At 55.1% G+C, this 25,768-nt stretch overlaps 1 protein-coding gene across 1 annotated transcript; it reads right to left on the reverse strand.

Moving 5' to 3' along the window:
- Positions 1–15,801: 15,801 nt before the first annotated feature.
- On the reverse strand, positions 15,802–24,765 carry RP1L1 (RP1 like 1). Its single transcript, XM_060015376.1, has 5 exons — positions 24,160–24,765; positions 22,113–22,254; positions 16,320–20,548; positions 15,962–16,114; positions 15,802–15,855 (listed from the first exon to the last, which is right to left on the reverse strand). Exons 1-5 carry the CDS (start codon positions 24,763–24,765, stop codon positions 15,802–15,804), a joined length of 5,184 nt encoding a protein of 1,727 aa, XP_059871359.1.
- Between the last annotated feature and the right edge of the window lie 1,003 nt (positions 24,766–25,768).

The following is a 25,768-nucleotide window of genomic DNA, read 5'->3' on the forward strand; positions in this document are numbered from 1 at the left end:
TGTGGGGGGCAGGGAATCTCTGTACCACCTTCTCTAGTTTGCTGTGAATCTAGAACGACACTAAAAAATAGCCTTATAGAAATATGCAAATCGTTGTAATTCCTTAACTCGTTCCAAATAAGTATTCACTAGGAGCCTCGTTGTTCACGTGCAGTCAGTCTGTTTTTTAAGACGTCCTCGGAAAACCTGGGTCTGCCCCGTTTGCACATCATAAATCCTTGCAGCTGTAGTAGCTCATACTTATAACCACGTCACTTTTCCATGCGGATTATAAATATCTTGATGAAGAAAAGGTATCTACTATTTCCTGTGTTCAGTACATAAAGTTAAACTCTTCATTGGCTGGAGTTGATAGACGCCTCTCATGATTCCCTTTGGCTGTCATCTGTAGGAATTGTGTTACTGGCTCATTGAGTATCTTGTAGAGAATTCTGTCCTGAGATCTCTGGTCACTTGGAGGTGTCTTGAGCTAAAACAGGGGATCACAGGAAGCAAATAATTATCCATGTTAATAGAAGGGGGCAGCAAAGAGTGAACTACCCGTTCCAGAGACTTTAGAACTGCGTTCCTGCTAGAGTGAACAAGATGATGGTCGTACCGCTCCGATGCTCCCACCGCTATTAATGACCCTGAGAGTCATTACCTCACAGACTGAGAGACATTACCTCTTTTTGTTTCTAGAAGTTTCCAAGTCCACTCCTTCCGGAAGGCAATATTAGTGAACGTTATATCTCGTTTTCTCCAGGATCCTGCTTGCCTAGCATAAAAGAAATGGGGATGTATCAACAACACAGATTCATGACGGTGAATCTTTCTTCCCAGAAAAGCCACAATTCCGATTCTCCCAGAGCAGGTACAGAAGAGTGGAAGATAAGCTGGGGATGTGGCTTGTCTGGTAATTCTTGCAGGGACCGTCCCTGAAAGAGATGCCTGTCATATCAGCACCTGCCAGCAGAGGGCGAGGCGTCCCAGCCGGTGGGAACGGAGTTGGCCGCCCTGCCCCGGGTTCGTTCCTTGGTCCAAGCAGATTACCAGGCCGGCTCTGCCGACTTCCCCATCTGCACCCACAGCCCTGAGGAGGGGGCTCCACCACAGGAGGCTGCAAAGAGCTCTGGGCCCGAATGTCTGACTCTGCTCTGGGGGCCTCAGACTTGGGGCATCCCTGTGCCCTGGGGAGCCACCTCCAGCCTGCCAGTCTCCTAGAGGATTCTGGAAAAGATTCTCCAGAGAAACTCTAGGGAATGAGAAAGATTCAAAGGAAACCCCCCCCCCATTCCCAGTCCTGTCTGAGCATCCCAACGACCTCCCTGCAGCATCCCGCACCCCACAACGGGTCTTATGTAGAGGCGCTAGATATAATACAGGACACTCGGTTCAATTTGAATCTCAGACAAATAAAGAATAATCTTTTGGTATAATTCTGTCCCAAATATTGCAGAGGACATACTGCTAGTTTACGAATAATTCTTTATCTGAATTCCAAATTGAGTTGGGTGTCCTTTCTTTTTATTTGCTAAATCCGTACCGCGCCAGCTCTCCTGAGACGCCTAGAATATTCTAGCCCAGGGCAGACCAAAAGCAAGCTTCCCTCTCCCTTCCCCCAGCCCCTTCGTCCCGAAAAACTCTGGATAGGATTTGCTTTATTAGGTCTGCTCTAATCTAAACCACTCACTTCACACACTTTCATTTCCTCAGCCTTATTTGGTCCTGTCAAGAAAACAGGCAGGGGACTTCCCTGGCGGTCCAGTGGTTAACACTGCGCCTTCCAATGCAGGGGGAGCAGGTTCGATTCCCTGGTCAGGGAACTAAGATCCCACGTGCCTCGGGACCAAAAAACCAAAGCATAACACAGAAGCAGTATTGTAACAAATTCAATAAAGACTTTAAAAAATGGTCCACATCAAAAAAAGAAGAAGAAGAAGAAGGAAAACAGGCAGGCCTGCACCTACACAGAAGGAAACAGAGATGCGGAGATTCTGACTGTGCAGGACATTGGCCTTGAAGGAGAGACGGAGAGGCTGCCTGTACCTGCAGATAGCACAGCTGGTAAAGGGGGTGCTCAGAGTCTCCTGCCCCTTCCTCCCAAGCACCAAGATGCCCCCAAAAGCGCATGGCCGTGTGCCATGTAACCCAACACGGGCTCTGCGACAAGCCTGAAGGACCCCGACTGTGCAGGCAGCCCCGCCAGCAGGACACCTGGGCTGGCCTCGGCCTCCGTGGCAGCCACGCCTTCCTGTGCAGCCGCTGCAGTGTGGAGGATGCTGATAACAGAACAATAAGGCAGGACTGGGACAATCAGCCCGCTGAGGGACTCTCCCGAGCCGGGCGGGATAGAGGAAGGATCTGCAGGTCCCAGGGGCCGCGCCGGAGACGGCCACACGGTGGGGCTGTGAGGGGGGAGCCCAGGGCCCTGGGAAGGAGCTGCGAGGGCAGCCTCGGCATTGCTCCACACCCCCCCGAGAGGCCCCTCTCTCTCTCTGTGGATAGGGCAGGGGCAGACCGGGAATCATGACCCCAGGAAGGGACCTGCCAGCCTTCCCTGGACAACAGAGCAAGCATCACACAGCTGGAGCAAGGAGCGAGTGGCTCCCAGGATGACCGCAGCTCTGACCCCTGGAGGCCCGTGACCTCTGACTCACGCTTCTGCTCTCTGGCCTGTCCCGTGCCCGGCAGGAGGGCTCTTCAACACCCCCAGGCGTGCGGAGCGCCTGGGTGCACACGCAGGACGCCCCAGCGGGCCTGCCAATCCCGCAGGTAGACAAGCCGTCGGGGCAGCAGAGAGACAGAGACCTTGCGGCTTGGCCAAACGTGAGGCCAAGTTGTCTCGGTGGCCGAGTGCCTGCAGACGCTGACCGAGTCACCCCGAGGGGAACCGCCTCTGCTCTTAGCCAGGAGCGGCTGCTGAGACATCCCAGGTGCCATCGTCGCTTCGTTTACGGCTCATGGCCCGTGGTAGGTATGGAGCAAAGGGCGTAGACTGTGTGATCAAATCTCCCCAGGCCAGAACTGGAGACCCCAGGAGGAGCAGCCCAGGGGATACATGATATGCCTTGAGGATATATGTCTCTTTCCTAAATCCAGACTGAGTCTGCGTCTTTTTATTCATTGCTTAGTCCAGCCTCATACTGAAAAGGACTTACAGCAACCTACAAGATGCAGACAACGTAACAGGATAAAACAAAATAAAGAAGAAAGTTGAGGGGAAAAGAAAACAAGGGAAGACAGGTTAAGCAGAGCCAGGAGAGAGGGTGACGTCCCTCGCGGGTGAGGGGTTCAGCCACCACCAGGAGGGAGAAACACCATCGATCACAGGTTGTTTGGGAGGAGCAAAAACACAACAAACAAAAACACCAAAATGTGATTTCTGATACGAAAACCAAAGACCGAGCCTCGTCCAAAATCCTCCTGGAAAGAACTCAGAGCAGGACGCTGGAACCTTCCGGGGCTCCAGGACCCTGCTTGTCAGAGCTCCTCCCAGGTCAGGCAGGGGCCAGTCATGAAAGGCCCTACAAGGAGGCCACTGAGACAGGGCCCGTGCACCCTGCCATCGGCTGTTTCAGCTGAATTTTAAGGCAGAATTCTAAGGGGCAGATGCTAGAGGATGGAGAGAAGTGACGTGTGGTACCGCCCCCAGGTAGCCTTCCACTGGCCCGTTTGTCTCCGTTGAACTCTGGCTACGGATGGGGTAGCTCGGAGAAGGTGTTTCTCCTGGGCCCCACCCCGGGAGGGCCCCACCCCGGGAGGGCCCCTGTGTGAGTTCCTGCTTCACCGCAGGCCTCTCTGCTAAGCGGTGGGCCTGGGCGAGGCTGCCGTCCTCTTGCGAATGATGAGACGTTCGGGAGGCCCCTCCCTCCTCTCCACCCCGGAGGCTAGAAAGGCCAAGGCCCCAGGTCAGATTGGGCCTGGCTTGATGCAAGGTCTGTCTGGTCAAGGGCAGGTGACAGGGCCTTTACCCACCCTAGCCCAGATCCCCAAAACTTTCCCTCGCCAACATCTACACTTGTCGGTGAAACTCATTTCACCTTAGACACATCATCTGCGCTGGGGAAGGGTGGCATCCTTGCTGGCAGCAGACCGGGCCCCTCCTCGAGGGTTAGCCCCCGCCAACCGCCCGGCCTAGGAACAGCATGGACGGCAGTGATCAGAGAGGTGTGGGTCAGCCCCCAGCATAGCCTTGGGGATGAGTCATGGATTCCAAACACAGCGCTGCCCCCAGTTTAGCAGGAGTCCGGCACGTTCTCCAGGTTGGGGCCAGGATACCGTTGCACTGGCCCCCCGCTGGTCCAGCGGGGCCGGCTGCCTCTCCACGGGTCAGCTCGGTCAGTCCCTGGCGGTTCCTTCATCCACAGAATCGAGCACAGGACCCCGGAGCTCCCTGTTAGGGACTGTTTTGTCAGCACTTGGCATGCAGTCAGCAAAGGTGACACCAATTACTTGTGTCACAGCTCCTGGAGAAGATAGAGATGTATGAAATCGACGTGGGAGCCATCCATCAAGGCCTGAGGGGGGCCAGAGGTCTGTCACGGTGACAGGGGGTTGAGGGGAGCCAGGGTCTCTCAGGACAGCTGGTTGGCAAAGTGCATTCCATCATCAGAGCCGATGCCTCGGCACTGGGGCTCAGCCAGGGTGACGGACAGACCAGGCCAAAATGCCCCCCTTCCCCCACGTGCCTGGGTCTGGTCAAGCTGAACCCTCCCTGCTTCCTAAACCTCTGGGCTTTCAACCTTCTGTCCCTCCCCTGGAATCTCCCCAGCCAGGCTCCCAACTGCTCCCGTCAAAGCCCCACTCTTCCGTCAAAGCGCTGACCGAATGGGTTCTCTTTTGTGTAACCTTCCCCAGTTTACTCCCTTCCAGTGGAAATGTGCTTTCTCTCCTCTGTCTGAATCAGGAGCCTCTGTACCCACTCAGACAAGTCATTTCCAACCTGTCCCAAGAATAACTCATTTACTAAACACTCACGATGGCATGTCCACAGTTATCACGCCGTTTAGTTCTCATAGCCACTTAGACAGGTGGGCATTAGTCCATTTTGGTAGATGGTAAACTGAGGCTCAGAGACATTAGTAACTTGCCCAGACCACACAGTTGGTAAGTAGGGTGTGGCAGGTGGGCAAACTGTGGGTACAAAGGAAGGCGCGACAGAGGGGTCTGCCGGCGGAGCCTTCGGGCTCTACCGACGCACCCCTGGGGACCCTGCGCTAGATGGAGCCCTCCCTCAGGACACAGGGAGGCTGAGATGGTCCATACTGGGAAGTCCCAACAGCCGCAAGGAGGATGCTGGTCTTGCAGAAGAAGCTTCCAGGGCTGGGGGAGGCCAGCACATGTCTGCTGGCTGTGGAGCCCCACCTCCTTTTTGGCAGCTGGGGCCCGGCTTCCAGTTTCCCCTGCAGAGTCAACTTGGGACGTCACTCTAAGCCTAGGGAATTCGAGTCTTTCTTGTAAAACGTGATGCCCAGGTGAGAGCTGCTCACACTGTGCAAACCAAACCCCAGGATATGCTGGGGAAAGAGGCTTTGTCCACGGCGAGGGGCTGTCTGGGCCTAATAGCCATCCGTCCCCTCGGGGTCTCAGAGCCCTGCTCCCGGCCATCGCACCCTGAGCTTCTCTCCACGAGAGGCCTTTTACCAGAGGATTTCTCAATCCTGTTCATCTGTCCGTATCAGTTTCCTCATCCATCACATGGGTACAGCGGACCTTACGTTGCTTCTTCACTGGGTCGTTCTGCAGGCCTAAGGAAGCCAGGCTGTGCTTTGTGAAGTGTGCCCCTCACGTGTGAGGGGTGGTCTGGTGGGTTCCTACTGTCTACTTTGAGGGACTGGGGGGACGGGAACAGAACTCCAAGCTGTGGAGAGGCGTATGTCTTAGCCAAGGTCAAAAACGGCTGAGGCCGGCGGCTCGCAGGCCCTAGCCCGGGACCGCTCAAGAGGTTTTGCAGAATGACCAGTACGTGGCCCTGGCTCTCAGATGGGAAGTTCGGGGAGGTGGCTCAGAGCTGGAAGGGACTCTCAGAATGCTGCAGGTGAGGACATAGGCCCAGAGGAGGGAAGGGGCTGTTCTAAAGTCAGCCAGCTCAGCTCACGACAAAAGACCCAACACAGGAGCCCCTTCCCCACGCTGCCCGAGCGCCCCCGTCCCCATCAGCGGGGCCTTCCAGGAGGCAACAAGTAACCAGCACAGAGTTCCTCCTCTGTTTTCAGTGTACGCGTCCTGCATTCAAGAGATTGTTTCACTGTGGCAGTTCGGGATCCACTCATCTCACACGCCCTTCGAAGGACTCACGGAGGGCAGCACTCGGCAGGAAGCTGAGGCCAAATGGGGGCGACACGGCCCGTGCCGGCGGCATTCCTGGACCCTCCACCCTGTGGTCACACGGCCCCGCACTGCCCCGCATCACAGGCCGTCAGGCTGCTGGCCCGGCTTCTCTCTGCCTGATTTTCCTCATTCCAGGTCTTGATACCACGGGCGACTCCCAAATTGTAAAACACATCCAACACACCCAAATCTTCGAGCTCGCCTCCCTCCCTGCAGGGGACACCAGGGGTTGGAGAGTGCAGCCGTCAGCAATTTTCTTATTTAAAGTGACCCTGTTGTATTAATTAATTAAGCCTCCTCCGTGGCTTTTCAGAGAGAGAGGGCAGAGAGTTATTCCTGCTTAGAGCTGGGGGTGGGGGGAGGTAGGCCAGCTTCACCCCATCCATTAAAAGGAAACATGGATGCAGAAACATGGGGTCCCGAGGAAGGGTTGCCCATCCCTCCACACTCCTGAATAGAACCCGGATGGTCAATCCGAAAAGGTTCCACATTCCCATCCTTCCCGGCCCACAGGCTGCAAGGGAGGGGCTTCAGAGGTGCAGCAGGACATATCGGAAAGGGAACGAAAACAAACAAACAAAAACAGCCTAGAAGATGCGAATCGGCTCAGGGAGCAGCGTAATGGGAAGATTTCAGTGTGATGTATGGTGCCGGGGATGTTATTAATGGTTTGCTGATTTTTACCTTTAAAACCTTTGGGCAGATTATTTATTATGTCCTTGGCATGCCTATGATCTATGGAGGGGCGCTGATCTGCGAGCACGGCCCCCCATGTCCCCGCTCCCCTACAGCTTCTAATTAGGCTGTGAAGCTGCCCTCCCCGAGGGGCAGCCCCGGCTCTAAGGCTCTCCAGCTGCAGAGCCAACTCAGGCCTACAAATCAGGAAACCCAGTTTCCAGGCCCGACTCTGCATTGACTTGCTGTGTGACCTTGGGCCAGGGCGGGATGTCTCTGGACCTCTGCGCACTTATCTCTCAAGTGACGCGGAGCTATAAACGGCAGAGCCAAGATGGAGCAGGTATATGGTCATCCTGGTCCGAAAGTCTCTTGCTTCTGGGACACAGAGAATGGGAAAACAGCAGGGCTCTTTCGATAGTTCATTGTCACCAGTCCCAGAAGCCAAGTGTCTCTGGGTAAGATGGGAAGTCAGCCTTTCTCATTCCAGCTCATCTACTGTGGCTCCACGGGGAGGAGATGTCTGGACCCTGCGAGGACCTCCAAGAATGACCCTCCAATGCCCCAGGTCACCCTGCTGCTGCTGGTTAGGGACACAGCCAGGACTAGAAGCAGATTGCAGCAAGGAAAGCCACCTTGACTGTCGGAGTACAGGGCCTCAGGCAGAAACACCGGATTAGAAAAGACCACACCCCTCGTGCTGTCCTGGACCCCCTCCCCCGGGAACCCAGGGGTCCTGGTAGTCCCGGCTTCTCTCTGCCTCGTCCAGCAGCTCCCCAGCCCGACAGCAGCCCTCCCCTCTCTTAGATTCTCTGTTACCCCTCCCTGGACCAGACTCCACAGGTCCCCTGTGTTTTGGGGACCTGGTGGGGCTTTGAGCCAGGGCCAACCTGAGGCCTGGTCCTCCTTGAGCCCAGGAAGACACCTGCCCTCACACCGGCCAAAGCTCCAGCCTATGTCTTCGGAAGTTGCTCAGGTGGTCCCAAGATTCCCACTCCCACCCTCCTCCATTCTGAAAAACCTCTTCTACTTTCCAGAAGAGGTGTCTCTCGGGTCATCAGGGCCCCCTTCTCAACTAGGCAGCATTTCTGCGATTCTCAGTTTCCTTCCCGCCCTACACCTACTGCCCGCAGACACCCCCCAACAGACCACATGACTCCTTGTGTTTTCTTTTAATTGCTGTCACCCCCATCCTACAGCCCCCGACCCCCAGCCTCAGCTCATGACAAATGCCTGGAAGAATACCCAGACCACCACCGCCCCCAGTCAAAATAGCTCATGAAAACTGGCCTTTCTACCGCTACAGTTGCTGTTGGGACCACTTCCGCGGCATCTCCCAATTTTCTCAGCCACCGTCTGGGTTTCCTGCTGTCGCTCCACCCCTGGGCACACAGAGCAGGAATACTGCTCTGTTATTTCACTTGTCCATCAGGAGGGCAGCACTGCTGACTGGTGAGCCCCGGGTGGGGGGGGCGGGGCCACAGGAGGTCTAGGGAGTGGGACACCTGGGGGTAGCACTTTCATCTCTGCATCTTCAGCAGCTGGCCCGGAGCCTGGCTCGGAACAGCTGCTCATCATAGGTCGGATAAAAGAACTAACAAATGTCAATGGTCCTGGTGTGTAGTGTGCCCTGCAGTGCAGGTCCAGGTAACGCAGGGAAGCCGTATCACTATGAGCCTTTGCTGTTGTGACATGTGATTGCAGCGAACCCATCCGTACAAGTCCTAATCTCCGTCTGTAAGAGCAGCTTCATAGTGGGGGTGAAGAGCCTGGACCTAGGCGGGAATAGACTCAGTTTATCCTGTAGATGTCTTCTCTCCTCACCCTCGTCCCTAAATTCAGAAGTTTTTGTGGGTCTGATTCTGTTATGTATTTGGGAGGGTCAGGTGTGCTTGGAAGGCTGAGATCAAAGAGGGGAAGAGAGATCATTGCTCCTTCCTGTCAGAACAAAAGACCTGCACAGCATTTCCATTTATCCCTGGGTCCCCAACCTTTTCTGGAGCTGCCTGCCCTGTCGGGGCCTGTCTCTCAAGGGCAAGGAAGAGCTCGCCAAGCTGAAGCCGATGTAGGGCTCAGCCTTTTCCAAGAAAAATGAGTCACTTCCAACTCTCACCCATCCCACCTTTTATCCATGGCAGCCAGCGGGCGTCTGACCCTAAGGTCTGTCTTTTCCCGGAACTGCTGTGATGATGAAGCTTCAGGAGGTCGCCCAGTTCATCCCTTTGCCTTGAGGCAGGTGATCCCAAGCCAGCCTGGAATGTTACAAGGCCCTATCACTCCTTCTCGGATACGAGGGGAGAGTCATAACTCAGAAGTGGGTTGCTCGTCTACGCCTGGCCCTGTGCCTCTGGGGAAGCCGCTACGCTCCCGAACTTCAGTCTGGTCGGCTGTAAAGTGAAGCAATAGTAATACCCGTGGCCTCTGGGGTAGAACCGCCCATCCTCGTGAGGGACTGGCCCCAGGGTGGCCGGGCGTTCAGCACGCTGGGCGCTGCACACCACACCACAGGCGCTGCCCATTGTTGTGACGGACAAACACATTCAATGCTTTTCCCAGGCTGCCCACGGTTGGAAAACCACAAGTTCCTTGTTCTTTAAGAGCAACAGGCCAGTGGGGCTGTCAGGGATGCCGCCGAGGAGGACGGGCCCTGGGGTGCGGAGGCGCTGGCTACGACAAGGTGTGAACCTGGAAGGTTCAGCCCCACAGGCCAAGGGCAGGACGATGAGGTGGCCAGAGATGCAGCCCAGCGGAGCCCAGCCTCCCCAGCCAGCCTCGGGCAGTGGGGCTCCAAGGGCAGGAAGCAGGGCTTGAAGCCCAGCCCAAGGGGAACAAGGTAAGGGGTCTCTCCGGGCCTGGGGCTCAGGCCCTGGCTGCGTGGAAGAGGGAACCCAGGCCCGGGAGAGTCAGGTGTGGGTTCAAATCATGACTTTGGCATCTACCAGCCACGCGTCCTTGGGAGACTTACCTCTGAACCCGTTTCTTCAGCCAGGCAGCTGCGATAGGTGACATGTACATAAAAGCAACTTCCTGATACACATGAGGAGTGCAATAAGGGATCGCAGGTTTCCGCCGGGCGTCCTCGGACCAAAGTAGGAGCAGAAAGATGAAGAGAGGGTGAGGCCCTCCGGGGAGATGAAGGAGAGAGAAGACCACTGGGCTGGGGATGAGGACGCCCGGCGTTCTGGGGGAAAAGTGCCCGCCGAGGAGGGGGTGCTGTCACTGAGTCAAGGGGCGTCATTAGGACCGTGGGCCACCACCATCTCGAGACATGATGACCAAGCTAGGCCCCAGTGTTTGGAAAACTCACAACCAGCAGACCCGTGGGACCTGCGACTGGTCTCCTCATCAACGAACTGGGTGCCTTGGGCTATGACTGTCCACTCCCCAGCCAGGTCTGAACATTTAACCCAAGAGGACAAGCATGGGGCTCTGTAAATGCCACTAGGAAAGAAGGCACCGGTGGGCTCTGGAGGCTTCCCCAGAGGGCGGGTGTGCAGGCAGCGGGAAGGCAGAGAGCCGGCCCAGAGGAGGGGCATCGGAGGCAGCCGCCCTCCCGCTGCATGCGGGGCTCAGCGCGGGTGCTGGCCGGCTCTCTGGATGGAGGGTTGAAGGCTCCTTAGCCCAAGGGTCACGAGACAAGCTGGCTCGTTCTCCTGGAGCTCGGTTGGTGAGTGGATGGGAGTCAGAGGACCCACACCCAGGGGTGCATGTGCCCCAGGCGAGTTCCACGGACAACCGGGGGCTGGGCTGCCCGCTGTGCCTCTGGGGGTTCTCTTCACCCCCGTGTGTGTGTGTGTGTGTGTGTGTGTGTGTGTGTGTGTGTGTGTCTGGGGGGTGTGTGTGGGAGGGGGTGTGTGGGTGTGTGTGTGGGGGGTGTGTGTGTCTGGGGTATGTGTGTGTGTGTCTGGGGTGTGTGTGTGTCTGGGTGTGTGTGCATCTGGGTGTGTGTCTGGGGTATGTGTGTGTGTGTGTGTCTGGGGGGTGTGTGTCTGGGGGGGTGTGTCTGGCGGGTGTGCAGTGTGTGTGTGTGTGTGCGCACGCGCGCGCGCGTCCGTGTATGTGTGTGTCTGGGAGGACCCCCGGTCCTGGTGGGACGGTCTGGCCATAGAAGGCAGCCAACTTTGGGGGGAGGACCGTGTGTGCGTGGGCCTCCAGGGGCTTGTTGAAACGCACATTCCTGGACCCCCTCAGACACACGGAATCAGGATTTCCTGGGTGGACGTGTCCATTTTAATGACGCTCGCCAGGTGGTTTACATGTTCACTCAGGTGAAGGAAGCCTCCATCCCGGCCTCTGATTTATGTGGAAATCTCTCAGGACACGTCCGCTTCACAGCTGTACTTGTACTGAGGGCTGTGCAGACAAAGGACAGGTTACTTCTGCCCCGGACACCTTAGAAGGGCCCTCCTGGAGACAGCAGCTGGGTCACCGGGTCAGACTCAGGGGCAGGGAGCTAGGGCAGGGGGAGTTGGGGGACAAGCAGGGGAGGGGTGCAGGGGTCTGGGTGACAAGGCTGGCTGCTCCTTGAGTTCTCCAGCAGGGCCTCGCTCAGCTCGGGGACAGGAGAATATGAAGTGAGCTCCAGAGAAAGACCTGGGGTCTGCTCTCAGCGTAGCCACTTATCCAGCCGCATGGTTTAGGCAGTTCATTTATTCAAGATGGGTGTCTCCTCACCTGGAAAAAGGAAGCTGGACTAAATCAGTGACGGGCCACCTGGACTGAACGCTACGTACATCTGGGGGCTGGACAAAGCAGCTGTGCTGGAGCCCAATTCCAGACCAATAAATTCAGAATCTCTGACATGGGACCTGGACACGAGGCTTTAGCTCCCAGCCACTGAAAAACGGTCCCTTTGATCTGAAATCTCTGATCCCCAGCAGGACAGAGGAGGGGGGAGAAGAGCTTGGTTTCTATTCACTCACTTCCCTCTCCCATTTACTTCAAGGTGAGACTCTGCTGGCTAAAAATGCTTGCATTACCACTGATACTAAAAGTACTTTGGCAACGCTTTGAGTTGCAAATGCACCAAGTTTTGACTCAGGGATGGGCTACAGGAAGCCCAACATTTTCAAGAGGTGCTAAATTTCAGAGGCCTGTGCAACGCTGTGCAGTATGGTTGCTGTAGAGAAGAGGGTTGCAGAGGAGACGCCGAAATCCCCCCTTGGCTGATGGCCCTGAAATACTTGGTCACAGGCCTTCTGTCCAAGGCAGAAGAAGACACAGTTTTCCATTAACAGCAAGTTTTTTAATATAAAAGCAGAAATATTGGGTTGGCCAAAAAGTTCGTTTGGGTTTTTCCATAGCATCGAACAAACTTTTTGACCAACCCAGTTCCTGGAGGCTTCAAGAAGATGAGTTTGTAACTAAAAGGAGAATTCTGTGGCTAGAAAACGTTTGAGTTCAACTCTTAGCTTTAAAAAGCCAGGTTATCTCAAGCTCCCAATGTCTGTATGTAATTAGAACATTACTAAGGGCGTAATACAATTGGTTGAACAAAAAATCCCACCTAATCTACTTTCCTAAGTCTTAACTCTTTTGCAGTAAATTCATTCAGCAAATCTTTGATCACCGTTAGCTAAATGATTTAGTTAGGGAACCCAAATCAAAATGAAAAAAATATGATACAGTGGAAAAGGACGTGGACTTCAGAGTCTGAAATATCTGAGTTTAAATCCTGGCTTTGCCTCTAACTGCGTGAACTTGGACAAGTTTACCTAAGACTCCTCCGCCTCGGTTACTTCATTTTTGAAATGAGGATAACTGTCGACTTGCTTACTTCACGGACACGTTGAGAAGACTAAATGAGATCATTTATGTTCATGTGGTACCTGATACATCATAGGCATTGAAAACTTAGCAGTTCTAATTAAAATATTGGTATTTTCCCAATACACGTGTAATGAAGTTTCATATGTTATCTCATCTACTTCTCAACAATGCAGTGAGCAAAATATTACTTGGTCCATTTCACAGAGGTTGCAACTGAGATGCCATCACTGGAACTTGAGTCTGGTCATCCAACTCCAAGTCCCACCCTCTTTCCATTGCCTTCTCTTGACCAGAGGTGGACATGCCATTTTAGTGAAGAGCCGGGTCAGTAGGTGCCCGTGGTGGCTGTCTCTGTCATTTGGGGAGATAGCAGATTATGAAACAAAGAGGTTGGAACATCTCTTAGGAAATGACTGAGGACCTCAAGTCACAGAAGAGGGGCACAGTGGATGCTCCATGTCAACTAATAATAACAAGTTCTAGACAATCCTGCATATCACCATATCTAATCCAAGCTCACAACGCAATGTTTCACTGGGGGCTTCTGGCTAAGATACCAGTTCATACGTACGTGTGTGTGTGTGTGTATATATATTGTGTTAGTTTCTGGTGTACAGCAAAGTGATCCAGTTATACAGATACATATATATATTCTTTTTCATATATACTTTCGATGTAAAAACTTTAAAGACTGGCCTCCACAAGAAATTTTAAAAACATGTCAAATTTTATTAAGAACATCTCCAGCATTCAGAAACAGAGCAGAACAGGGATTTCCCTGGTGGCGCAGTGGTTAAGAATCCGCCTGCCAACGCAGGGGACACAGGTTCAAGTCCTGGTCCAGGAAGATCCCACATGCCGCAGAGCAACTAAGCCTGTGCGCCACAACTACTGAGCCCGTGCTCTAGAGCCCACAAGACACAACTACTGAAGCCCTTGCGCCTAGAGCCCGTGCTCCACAACAAGAGAAGCCACTGCAATAAGAAGCCCGCGCATTGCAGTGAAGAGTAGCGCGCTTCCCCGTCAACGCAATTAGAGAAAGCCTGCACGCAGCAACAAAGACCCAACGCAGCCATAAATAAATAAACAAATTAAAAAAAAAAAGAAAAGTAAAGAAACAGAACAGAACAGATGACTTTGGGCATGAGGACACAGCCTACACCCAACATTTGCTTTATTTTCTATTATTAATGTATTTATTTTCTTTATTTTTTACATGAACATTTACATTTAAACAACCAGTGAACAATACCTGTTCTTGTAGCACAGACCTCCGCTTTAAAAATTCTGAACACACAAAGTGGTCCTGTATGCTGGTGAGAACCCTTGCGGGAAATTCTGCCCCATTAAGGACCCCTGATCCGGACAGCCCTAGTCCAAGGCTTCCTGGAGAAGCCTGCCGAGAAAGGGCATGTTTTCAATCTCAAAAATGATAAACAGAATGTTTAAAAATTGTAAAGGACACATGTAAATCAATTTGTTTAAAAAAAGCTAGAATTCCAGCTGAAAATGGGTAAAAGGCATACATGTATAATTTATATGCAAATGGCTTTTAAAAAAACTAGAAAACTCTTTAATCTCATTAGCAATCAAATATAGCTAAAATAGTTCCACATTAAAATAAGGTACTATTTTTCCCTATAAAATTAGCAAAAGATTTCTCCTTTTTAATGACTCTACCAAACACGGTTGAGAATGTGGCAGACCAGGTGATGTAACTTAGTACAACTTAGTAGACCTTTAGAAAAACAATTTGACAGAAGATATCAAGAGCCTTAAAAAAGTCAATATCTTTGGATCCAGTAATTCCATGCCTGGGAATCTATCCTAAGGAAATCATCTGCTATTCAGGGGGAAAAAAAAAAAAAATATATATATATATATATATATATGTATATATATGGAAAAAAAATGGAAACCATCCAAATGGTCAGCAAAAGGGAGATGGTGAAAAAGCATTTTATAATCTCATATTATTTGGGCATTAAAAACATTATTCAGGTATTAAAAATAGGTTTATGAAGATTTTGAGATTAATCGGGGAATTCTCATTATGTTAAAAAAAGAAGTTTAAAAGGATGAGCACAATTATCAAATAATTAGAAAAATGATAGGAAAGAAATACATCCAATGCTACCACGAGTCATCCCTGAGGGGTGGGATTATGAGTGACTACTTTTCCTTCTTTCTGCTTTTGCATTTTCCAATTTTTTTCATTCCAAAAAAAGAAAAGAATTAAGGAAAGACACTTGGACTTTGGGGCTGAGAACAAACTTTGTCCAGTGATCCTGAATTTATCCTCTTCTCCCAAATTTTCACATCTGCAGAGTCACCAAATATAGTCAAGACTGAAAAAAGCACTTCAAAGTCGAGAGACATCAGTGCCCAGGAGAGGCCAAGGAGAGAAATAACTGGAGATCAATAGGCAAAGAACAAGGGAAACACTCACCAGCAAAAAACAAACACAAACAGAACCTTTCCTGGACGGTTGCCAGGCAGTTCCATCCTCCTGGGCCCAGCAGGCAAATGCTGGGCAGCTGACCTCGTATAATGGGGAAGATCTGGGATGGCCCTCTTTCACGCAGTGGGTGGACAGGCCGAGGGGGCCTTGGAAACCCCAGAATTTAGAACTGGGGCAGTGTGGGGTGGCCATGCCCTTGGCAAGTCCTTGACCTTCACCCATGTCCCTTATGCATCTCCAGTAGGCTGAGCTCCAGACTCAGGACTGTCTTGCAGCTGGATCCTTAGAAATCTAAGTCGTCTTGGCCAAAGCCATCTGTCCTGTCCATGGGGAGGGTTTTAAGCATCACTTCTGTGGAAGCGAGACTTTTCACTACCTTCTCAGCTTCTAAGTCAGAGCCTCCCTCTGTCCCCTGCTCTGGAGTCAGACCTTCATCTGTTCCTCGCTCTGGCATCCTCGAGCCTGAGGGGGCCCCATCTTGCTCAGAAGGGGAGCTTTCTGGACACGTGCCTGTGACTTTTGTCTCTGGATCAGGGACGCCCTTGGCCTCATCTTCAAGGCTCCTCGTGTGTCTGTCTGAAGGCTCATCTTCGGAGCTTTTCTGAGAGAGCCGAGAGCAGTTCCCCAGAGATGATGCGCTGGAGCACGAGAGGCCTGACCTTTGGCGGGGGGAGTCTGCACCTGGGGCCAGGGACGGCGTGGGCCTGCCCTCCTGGTCTGGGCTGCTGTTTCTAGAAGCCTCACGCGACGGGCGGTGTCCGAGGCCAAGCTGAGGGCGCGCTTCTCTCTTACCTTGATTTCCTCCTCCTGACTCTGCCTGTTGCTCCCCGTCAGCTCCCTGGGCCTCTGCACTTTCTGCACCAGCGTTCTGTCCTCCTGGACTCGGGTCACCTCCTCCTGGGGCTTCACCCGCCCCAGTGTCCTCAGCCCCAGAGCCCACCTCCGGGTCTCCTTCCTCCCTGCCCACACCCTGCTTCCCCCGCCCCACCCCGTCTGGGTAGCTGCCTACAAAGGGGTCTGTTTTCCTTTCTCTCTTCTCAGTAGTTGCCCCCTCCTCTGCCCCCCGGGGGGCTTCATCTCTGCTGAGGGTCTCGTGCCCCACCTCCACCCCGGGGCCCTGGCCTGATCCCAGCTCAGGGCCTCCGTCAGCTCCCCGGACAGGGTCCGTCCCCGAGGGGTCCCTCTCGAGGGGCTCCATCCCCCTCTTTGCAGGGGCCGCCTCTGTGGTCTCCCCGTCCACATATCTTCCTTTCTTCTTCTGCAGAATTTGCTGCAGGTCAAAGGCCTCTCTGACGGGCGCACTGGCCGCCCGCACTGCGTCCCTCGGGGATGCAAGGGCCACTTTCTTCCTCATGCAGGCCTCGCAGGGACAGAACCCCTCCTCCTCAACCTGCTCCACGAGCCGGGTCCCCAGGACTCGTCTGAAGGTTGGCATGTCCTCCAGGGAGAAGGAGGGGGGCCCCCGGCCCCGCATGTGCTCGGAGGAAGCTGAGAGGTCACTCAGGCCCTGGAGGTGCTGCCTGTACTGCTTGGTCTGCAGGGGCGTCTCCCAGTGGGGGGCTTCCCTGGGTGTCCCCGGGGCCGTGCCCCCCGCCCGGCTCTGCACCTTGCAGAGCTCCTTCTCGACGTGGTCCTGGAGCCGCCAGCCCATGTCCTGCTGCAGCTCGGCCACCATCTGGTCCAGCAGGTCGTTGCTCTCCAGGCCCCAGCGGGCTTGGAGCTCGGCCGTGGCAGTGGCGAGGTGGGCCATGAAGGCCTTCTCCATGTTCTTCAGCAACTTGGACACCCAGAGGGGGTCAGGGTCCAGAGGCCCTCTGCGGGCTGTGGAAGTGCCCCTCTCCTCCGCCCCCTGGGTAAGCTTGGCCTGGGTTTGCCCACAGCCTGTCTCAGCTGCTGTGGACAACTTCTCCAAAGAAGGCTCAGCGTTGGGGCCACCTTGACTCCCGCTGGCGTCTGGGTCACTCTCCCTGAGGCTCTTAGGGCGCTCTGTCGGGCTCTCTCTCTTCCCTGGGGGGCTCAGCGTGGCCGAGGTGGGGTCTCCCTGCTCTTCCTGCAGGCTCTTGTCTTCCCTGGCACCCGCCCCATCCTGAGAGCCCGCCCCTGACGATTCTCGTCCTGTGATTCCTTCCTCTTCGGGAAACCCTTTAACACCCTCTTCTTGCAGTTCTGCTCTTTCTTTTTCCTCTTTTATTTCCTCTAATTGTACCCCCTCTTCTTGCATCGTGTTTTTAACACCTTGGTCCAGGTCACTGCCCAACGCCTGCTCCCCACTGTTTCTTTCGGCCCTGTCCTCACTGGAGGTACCACCAGCCTCGTAACCACTCAGCTGTTGGTTTCCCGGATCCTCTGGGTTCCCTGAGATTCTGGAATCAGGCCTCTGGCAGGGGATGCTTGAGGGCAGCCCCATCCTCTCAGGGACCAGGGCGCAGTCCACGGTGCAGGGCCCGTGGCCCTCCCCCGAGCCTCCGGAACCACTGCCAACATCCACACCAGAGGAGGATGTTGGCGTGAAGTCCTCAGCTGCAGCGTGGGACCCAAGGGCCGGCAGGGCCTGGCCCCAGCCTAGCTCCTGGAGGCCCGAGTCCAGCTCTCTGTGCCCAAGGCCACTCCCCGGCCACAGGGCCTGCAAGGTGCTCAGGAGCTCCTGGTACCGAGGAGAGTCTGTGAACCTCACTTTGCCAGCGGGAGATCCAAGGTCATCATCAAAGAAGCGGAGCCTGGCGAGACAGGTGACGAGGGCCTGGGCCGAGCGGCCGAGTCTCCTGCCCACTGAGCTGGACACTTCGGGCACACTGCTGGGCCGGCCTGGCCTGGATCCCATCAGCGCCTTCATGATGTGTATGGAGGAAGACACCCTGCTGGGAAGCACGCACTGGCCCATCGCACGGTCCACGGCCGCTCCTTTGCCTTTGCCGGCCTCCGTAGAGGCTTCTGAAACCCCACTGCAAGGCAGGCCCGCTCCTGACCTGGGACCAGCGCTGCCCGTCCCTGGGAGGGCTGCATCTGGTTCTGCTTTCTCACTGGCCGCCCCTTCCAGGGGCACTTGTCTGGCCTGCACTGACCCTTCCAGGCCCTCTGGGGGATATTGGTCAACAGGGTCCTCCTCGGAACCTTCCGGGCTGCGCCCAGCCAGGTCTTCGCCCTCATCCGCCGTCTCGTATTTCACGGGCTCCTCCGAGATGTTGCTCAGCCACTCACGGACCACGGCTCCCGGGGAGGCTCGGGGCAGGGTGCCCAGCGTCACGCAGCCACCTTCCTTGTGCTCCTCCGGGTCTCCTCCACCCGAGACCTTCTCCTGGAACGTTCTCCCAAGCTTGGGACCGCGGTGGGAGCCACCCCTTCTCACGGCTCTGACTGCTCTCCCCACGGCCCCTCCCGGAGAGCCAGGGGGCCGAGGGCGCCGGATGTCCAGCTTTTCCTCCCCCGCCTCGGTCCCGCCCGGCTCCCCATCAGCACTGTGGGTGCCCTCGCTGCGGCTGAGGGTACGCGAAGGATGCTTCTTGCCCGAGGGCCGTGGCTTGCGAGGCACGGGACAGTACCCGCTGCACACCAAGCAGGCCTCAGAGAAGGGGCCCTGGCCGCCCCAAGACTGGGAGGCTGGCAGTGACTGCGTCTTCCCACCGGGGGACCCGAGGGCCGGGGATGCGCCCAGCTGCGAGCAGCAGCTGGCCCCGTGCACTCCCGGCCTCCCTCCCTCGGGCCACCCGACTGGCAGGGCCAAGGGCCAGGAAGGCTTGGGACTGTCACCCCCTGCCTTTTCACCCAGGCCATCAGCTTGCGAGTTGAAAGAGTCAGATGTGTTTGAAGGTGTGGGAGCTGGTGAACACGCCCTGAACTCAGGGTCCCCTTCGGTCTCAGCAGCGGGGGAAGTTGGGGGGTGGAAATTGGAAGCACAGTCAGAATGGCTCACAGGGGTGATGGGAATGCTGCTGAACCCTCGCGTGTCCCAGGAACAAAGAGAGGCAGAGAAGCAAGGCCCCGGGTCCCGGGAGGCCCAGCTCCCGCGGCTGTGTGGGCTTTCAGAAGGGCCAGGCGCTGGGCTGTCCGGGCGGGCCCTGCCTCTGCTGGGAGGCCCTGGCACTGGCCTGGACACAGGCAGGCCGAGTGGGCAGTGGGTGTCCTTTGGGTGGTGGTGCTGCCCGGGGCGGCCCCTCTGGGACCCGCGGCTGAGGACAGAAATGCTGGGTAAGGACAGGGTGCCGGCTCTGCTCTGCTGCTTCCTGCTCCTGCCTGGGGCTGACGCACAGGCAGAAGGTGGACGGTGGTCTCCTGCGTCCTCCCCAGAGGCTGCCCGGGGGTGTCCGGCGCCCTGTCCACTCTCCTCTGCCCGTGAGCCCTCTTTCCTTACAGACGAGGGGCTCACAGTGGGGGAGCTGGGGCCTCCCCCCTGGGTGGCCCCCCAGGAAGTCACAGCCCAGCTCTTCTTGCTGGGGCGGCCCTGGTGCAGTTCACCCCTTTCACTGGACTCCTCGTGAGACCCGCCACTTGCCGAGGAGTCAGGAAAAGCGTCTGCCGGGCCTCGGGTCCCCGGTTTCAGGCAGCCACGGTGCTCCCTGCGGCCCGGCATTGCTCCCTCGCCTGTGCCCTCACCAGCCCCCGAGGCCAGACGTGGACCACAGCTGCCCACACCATCCTCCAGGGACCTGGAGCAGAAAGAAGAGTTGGTCTCAGAGCCTTCAGGGGCTCTGTCACTGGAGGAAGGGCTGGCGCTGTCTTTGCTCCTTCTTTTCCTGCTGGCGACCCCTTGGCTCCTGGGGGTCCTGGAGTGGGACTTCTGGGGCAGACCAGACCTCCTCTGAGAGGCTGTCTGCTCTCCCTGGGGGGCATAAAGGGGGTTCATCCAGATCTCATATCTAGACCCCGGCTGCCACCGGCCTCGGTCAAAGGCTCCCACACCTCCTGCCTTGCAGGGCCCCAGTCCCTGTGCCCCAGGCTCCGAGGGGTCCCTAGGGGGGCCACTCCACACACAGCCGAGGGGATCTGCCTCCCCCAGGACAGGGCCCTCCCCACTGGCCCTCCCGACCCTCCTGGACCACAGGAGCAGGTCCTCCCCCTGTAGGTGGAAGCGGACTTTCATCTCCACGGACAAGCTGCCGTCCTCGTTCACGCGCACGTTCTTCTCAATGTCTTCACCGGCTACCGACGGGCTGAGCTGGCCAGGTGTGCCCTGAGGGTTCCCGTCAGGAGCAGGGCACGTGCAGGCACTTTGCAGAGGCACCGAGGGGTCACCGAGCCCAGATCTCTCCGACAGCAAGGAGAACCGCCGCGGCCCGCTGCCTGGCCTGGACCGCGCATGGATCACGCTCTGCTTGGCTTTGGGCCCCCAGCTCCCTGGTGCACGATGACAAGCAAGAGAAAAGAAGGAAAGATAGTGAGCTGCCGGAGAGAGCTTCGGGATGGAAGAGTCAAGGCCAGTCATGAGCCTTCCACGGTCTGTATACCCCTGCCACCTCCACAACCAGCAGGAAGGACAGAAACCATGCTAGGACGAACATTCACGGAGCTGCCAGGGTGTGAACCAGCAGAGCCCAGCGAGGTGAGCTTGAAGTCCGAGTTCCGTCTCGACCCTGCCACTTCCTAGCTGTGCAGGCTTTGCCAGAAACTCTTTCCTGAGCTGTGAAATAAGAGTCATGGTATCTAACGGGTAGGTTTGTTTTGAGGATGTCAGGCAGCGCATGGAAAGCTTCCTGCAAAGTCGCTGGCGCAAAGCAGGTTCTCCACAGACAGTAGAGTTGGCTGCAGAGCGTCGGTGCCCAGAGCTAGATCCCAGCTCTGCTCACACCCACCCACGGCACAGGAAGCAAAAATCGATAAGCTGCTGCAGACACACCTGATTGTAACTGTAAACTGCTTTGCAATTATTAGTGATGATGTATCATCTTAACACTCATCAAGATTTGGGGTTGATAAATGGTTGCAAGGAAGGACCTGGACACAGGATAGCAGGTCGTGGTGGCTAAGCCTGCCCCTCAGCCACGAAAAAGAGAAGAAGAGGGGGTCACTGGGGATAAAAAGACACGATCCCGAGAGATAACGTAGCCCTTGGTACTTTCTCATTTCATCTCCTGAGCTAATGCTTGGCAAGAGGGAGGGGCCGGCAGAGGCTGAGCCTATGGCCGGTGGAAGAGCAGACCTCCTGAGTCCATCTGGGCAGGAGAAGGATTTGCTCAGTCCTGTTCCTCCATAAGCACCAGATGAGACTGGGGGCTCCTCCAGAGGAGGGGCTGTGGCTGATGGGCCTTTGTACATCCAACACCCAGCATGATGCAATCACCGAAACCATTGCTGTCTTTCTCTTCATAGCTTTTCACAAAGGATATTATTTTGTTTACTCGCCAAAATTTGCCCATTGTCATTCCAATAATTTTGCTTTTTGGGTTTTTGTGGTGGTGGTGGTTGTCGTTGTTTAATAATGAAGGCTACCTCTGGCACCTGGATGGATGACTGGTTGGCTGTATAGATTGATGGATGGATAGATGATCAATGGTTATCATTTGTTTTGGTCTGTTGGGTCCTCACGGTTGCCTAAGACAGTCATGACTCTTGAAAGATGCAAAGACCACATACCCATGGCCCACTGCCTCCATAATGTCATGCCCACTATGGTTCTTAACAAAGTTTATTTTAGATCCTAGAAGCTTAACGTTCAAGATCTCTTAATCCCTGTTTAAATACCAGACTCCCATCTCTCTCAGCCCAGCCAAATGTTCAACCTAGTTAAGGCTGATGGTGATGAGAAGGAGAAAGAGGCAAGAGAGACCCCCAGACAAATGGGGTGCCCCAGACCTGGAGCCAAAGGCAGGTTTTTTTAATTCTCTAGAAAGGATATCTGCCCAGCCCTACCAAACCACCATCCAGTGCAAATAAGGCTAGGGGTCCTGCGGAACAAACTCACCGCTTTTCCTCCTTGAAGTCTGCCCAGATAAAGGTTCACTTCCATTTCTTCTGACATCTTCCACTGCCAGAGGTCTGAAGGGCTCGTGACCGGCACATACCAGCACCGAGGGGCTGTGTAGCAGACCCTTCAGAGAGTCCACCTGGGGAAGCAGAGTGTTGAGTCAGGAGGCGTGGTCTGCAGGACCCGCTTCTGTCCAGCGAGACATGGGTAGAGGAAGAATCCACTGTCGCTGGTCCCTTTCTTGATATTTGCACATCTTACCCCAGATTTCTGATCCAAGGGAAGGATCCCATTCACTCCTCAATACACCTCCATGACTGGCGGGGGGGCTGAGGTCCTCCCACCATGATCTTTTTCTCTACCTACAGCCCTCCCTCCACCTGGTACGAGGCCTGTGGTTTAGAGGTTATTCTTGATACTCAGGTGGAAAAGACTTCAGGAAGACTTTGACTTGCTTCCCCGCCCACACTCCTCCCTCCGGAATGTGTATTTTTTAGAGCAACCATAACAGAAGGTCCAGGGCTCCCATATGGAGACCTGAGTCACTATCTCACACTTTTTCCAGGCAGAGTCCTCTCTTGGGTCTGATCTGTGCTTTCCAGTCTAATCTGAGCCCAGGGCCTCTGCTTCTGCCCCTAGTGGAGCAGAGAAAGACAAGGCACAGATGGCCTTTCTCTCCCTCCTCCAATGGTTCTCTAGGCTCCTGCCCAGACGCGTGGGTCATCCTCCCACCACCTACCCCTACCCCCCACCATCATGGCATCCCAGGCTGGGTCGTGCAGGCAACATCAGTGCTGGATTGCATTCCAGGAAGCAGGTCCCTGCTTTTAGAAAAATCTCACCTGGCCCCAAGGATCCTGCCTCTCTGATGATTTGCACAATTTATAGCATTACATTGTAATTAGCGACGTTGGGGGATTTCGTTCCATCTTTAAAGTACAGAATCTGTTCTTTTTCGTTTTCTCCAATTAGAAGGGTATGCTTACTAACAAGGAAATGAAAGAAAGGGCTCTTAAGATAGAGGGTATAAAGGTGGGATCGTGACTGAGCTGAAAGAGAATGGTACAGCACGGATGCAACTTTGGGGAGCAGGGGAATACGTCTCGATGGTAGGAGGGATGGTTCCATGGTTAGGTGGGGACGCGCTGCTGTAGCTGCTGTTATACATTTAAGTAGCGTGGCGTATACAGGTGTCAGTAGCTATAGGACTAGACTGTGAGAGTTTATGTGGGTTAGATCAATCAACCTCCATCCTCCAGCCTGCCCATCTTGGGTTACATTCACGTTCAGCAAAACCCAGGAGGGCAAAAGTTACATCCACTAGCCTTCTTGCCAGTTAGGCCGGATGCCGATCGGGTTCCATCAGGTGGGTCAAGCCTGGGATGGCAAGCGAGGTAGACACTGTCTCTTCTTGCTTCTGGCTGTGTGTGGCTACAAAGCAAGTCTGTGGGCATCGGGAGGCGATGGCGCTCAGGCAGCAGTGGCTGGTGTCCCTGGGCATTAAGATGCAGCTGGGGCAGGTTGCCGACCCAGCTTTATAAGCTTCGGTTCCGCTACAGAGGGGTCCTTCTCAGCCCAGTCACAGTGGCTTGCAGCGGAGTTAATAGCTTTCTGCAGGGTGCTGCGGGCCAATCCTGCACACCCAACTTGGAGTTCGCTCCCGCAGCTTTCCAGAGATGCGAAAGTCCCCCCAGCGCCCTGCGGGAAATTGCTTTCTGCTTAAAGCACTTTGAGTCTTTTCTGTTTCCTACACTGAACTCTCACCAAAATAGGCTAAGAGGATTAGGTAAGAAAACAAAATGTGCAAGGAACAGGTACTAAACACTTGCTAAATGGTAGCTGAAAATATGAAGAACAATCGCTTGTTTGATTAACTGACTGAACGTCTCCACTCTATTCACCTTTAATTAGTAGCAGGGCAATCAGTGCCTCTTTTAAAGGAGTAACTTCCCAGTTCCACCTACGTGTTTTGAGCTGAGGTCCAGGGAACCTTTTAAGGAAATGTCAGCCTACCTTTTTCCCACCGGTTGTGTACACAGCCTACCTTTTTCCCACCGGTTGTGTACACCTGCTTCACGGGAAAGTGCAGCAGATCCGAGGCTTTGCTGAGAAAGGCCGTCAGGCTCCTGGTGTTCCTGTGACTGAGCACCACTGTCTGCTCGTATCGAGGGTCGCCGTTCTTAACCAGCGTTATCCTCCTCGGGGCTCGGAGACTTTTGCAGGAAGAAGCCGTTCCAGGTGCCTCGCAGCAGCCTTCAAAACCCCGTGACTGCTGAGAAGGGCTTCTCCCCCGTGGCCGGCCCGGCCCGCTGGGGGTCTTGGGGGGCTTCTTATCGGAGCAGAGGTAGCAGCCGCCGTCTTGCAGCTGCTCCAGGGTGCTGAGGCCGTGCAGGCCCCGGGGCGTGGTGACGGAGCGCACCCCAAAGGAGAGCGGCACGCGCTGCGAGAGCTCGTCCATCAGGGCCCCGAAACTCCTGAAGGCGCGTCGGTGAACGGCCAGGCGAACCCCAGCAAACTGGGGATCCCCTCGCTTGAGGAAAGTGATCTTCTTGGCTGGCGTGACCTGGGTGACAGAGGGGGTCCGGGCCACAGAAGGCAGGAGGCGCTCGCGCTGTCCGGGGGCCTGGGCATCCCTCGGGGTGCCGTTCATGGTGTGGAGGACCAGGCAGCTGAAACGGATGGAAGGAAGAGGAAAGTCAGAGAGCGGGTCTGTGCCTTTCCTCCCCCTCGTTACAGAGGCGCTCCCCGCCCGCCCCAAACCTGCTCCACTCAAACCTGTAGAGGCAGGTTAATCCATTTTGATGAGTAGAAGGAAGGCCAAAGGTTTGGCAGGGGAGGATCTGAATTCAAATCCCACCCCTCACCCCCCACTTACTGGCTGTGTGATCCAGGAGGTTGATGACATAGTCTGTGTTTTGGTAACATGCAGCCGTATTGATCTGCGTAGTGGTTACAAGGATTCAATGACTTTACGCGCACAGAGCAAGCGTCAGTACATCTTTATTCCTCTCCTTTCTCTTGCTGTTTCTCTTACCCTCTTCTACCACCTTGAACTCCTTTGAATAGTGTAGAGTTTACCTCCTAAGGAGGTGGGTGAATAAGGGGACCTAAGAATACCGAACAAGTGGTCAGGAGACCCAGGCGCCCTGCCCTCCCTCTCAGAGCAAAGTGTCACGTGTGAACATGGGGGAGTCCAGGCTCTCTGCACTCACATCCTCCAGCAGCCAGGTGGGAGGGCCGGAGCAGAGTCCCTCGTCCCAAACCCTGAGGGTGGAGTGCAGACAAGGAGACTCGTAACTCAGAGAGGATGCCCACACTTGATGCCGTGCTTTTTTCTCCATTATACGGGGAGGTTTGCTTTAATAGAACAAGGATGCTTCCCTGCATCCCTCCAAAGTCTCTGGAAGATGCACCCTGCGGGTGAGTACCACAGCCTGCTGCCACCAACGTGGGAGATAGGGCTGCAGGCCAGCTGTGCGGGGGCAAGGCCATTCGTCCAACCGTTCGCATGTGTTCCCGCCATGGTGGAGGTCAAGGCCATTCGTCCAACCGTTCACTTCTGTTCCCGCCGTGGTGGAGCCCCATCGCCTCATCTGGGACTCTTGCAAAAGCCAGCTGCAGGCTCTTCCTGCCCAGGTCACCACATGGCATTC

Source organism: Delphinus delphis, chromosome 6, assembly GCF_949987515.2.
Source record: "Delphinus delphis chromosome 6, mDelDel1.2, whole genome shotgun sequence".
In the NCBI taxonomy this organism is placed as follows: Eukaryota; Metazoa; Chordata; class Mammalia; order Artiodactyla; family Delphinidae; genus Delphinus; species Delphinus delphis.

Excerpts from the sequence above, each read along its gene's own strand:
- RP1L1 (XM_060015376.1), bottom strand. The coding sequence starts at position 24,765 with ATGAACGGCACCCCGAGGGATGCCCAGGCCCCCGGACAGCGCGAGCGC. Across the intron at positions 22,255-24,159 it reads ACACAACCGGTGGGAAAAAG|GTGGACTCTCTGAAGGGTCT; the intron begins GTAGGCTGTGTA and ends CTGCTTCCCCAG. Across the intron at positions 20,549-22,112 it reads GACTTCAAGGAGGAAAAGCG|GGAGCTGGGGGCCCAAAGCC; the intron begins GTGAGTTTGTTC and ends ATCGTGCACCAG.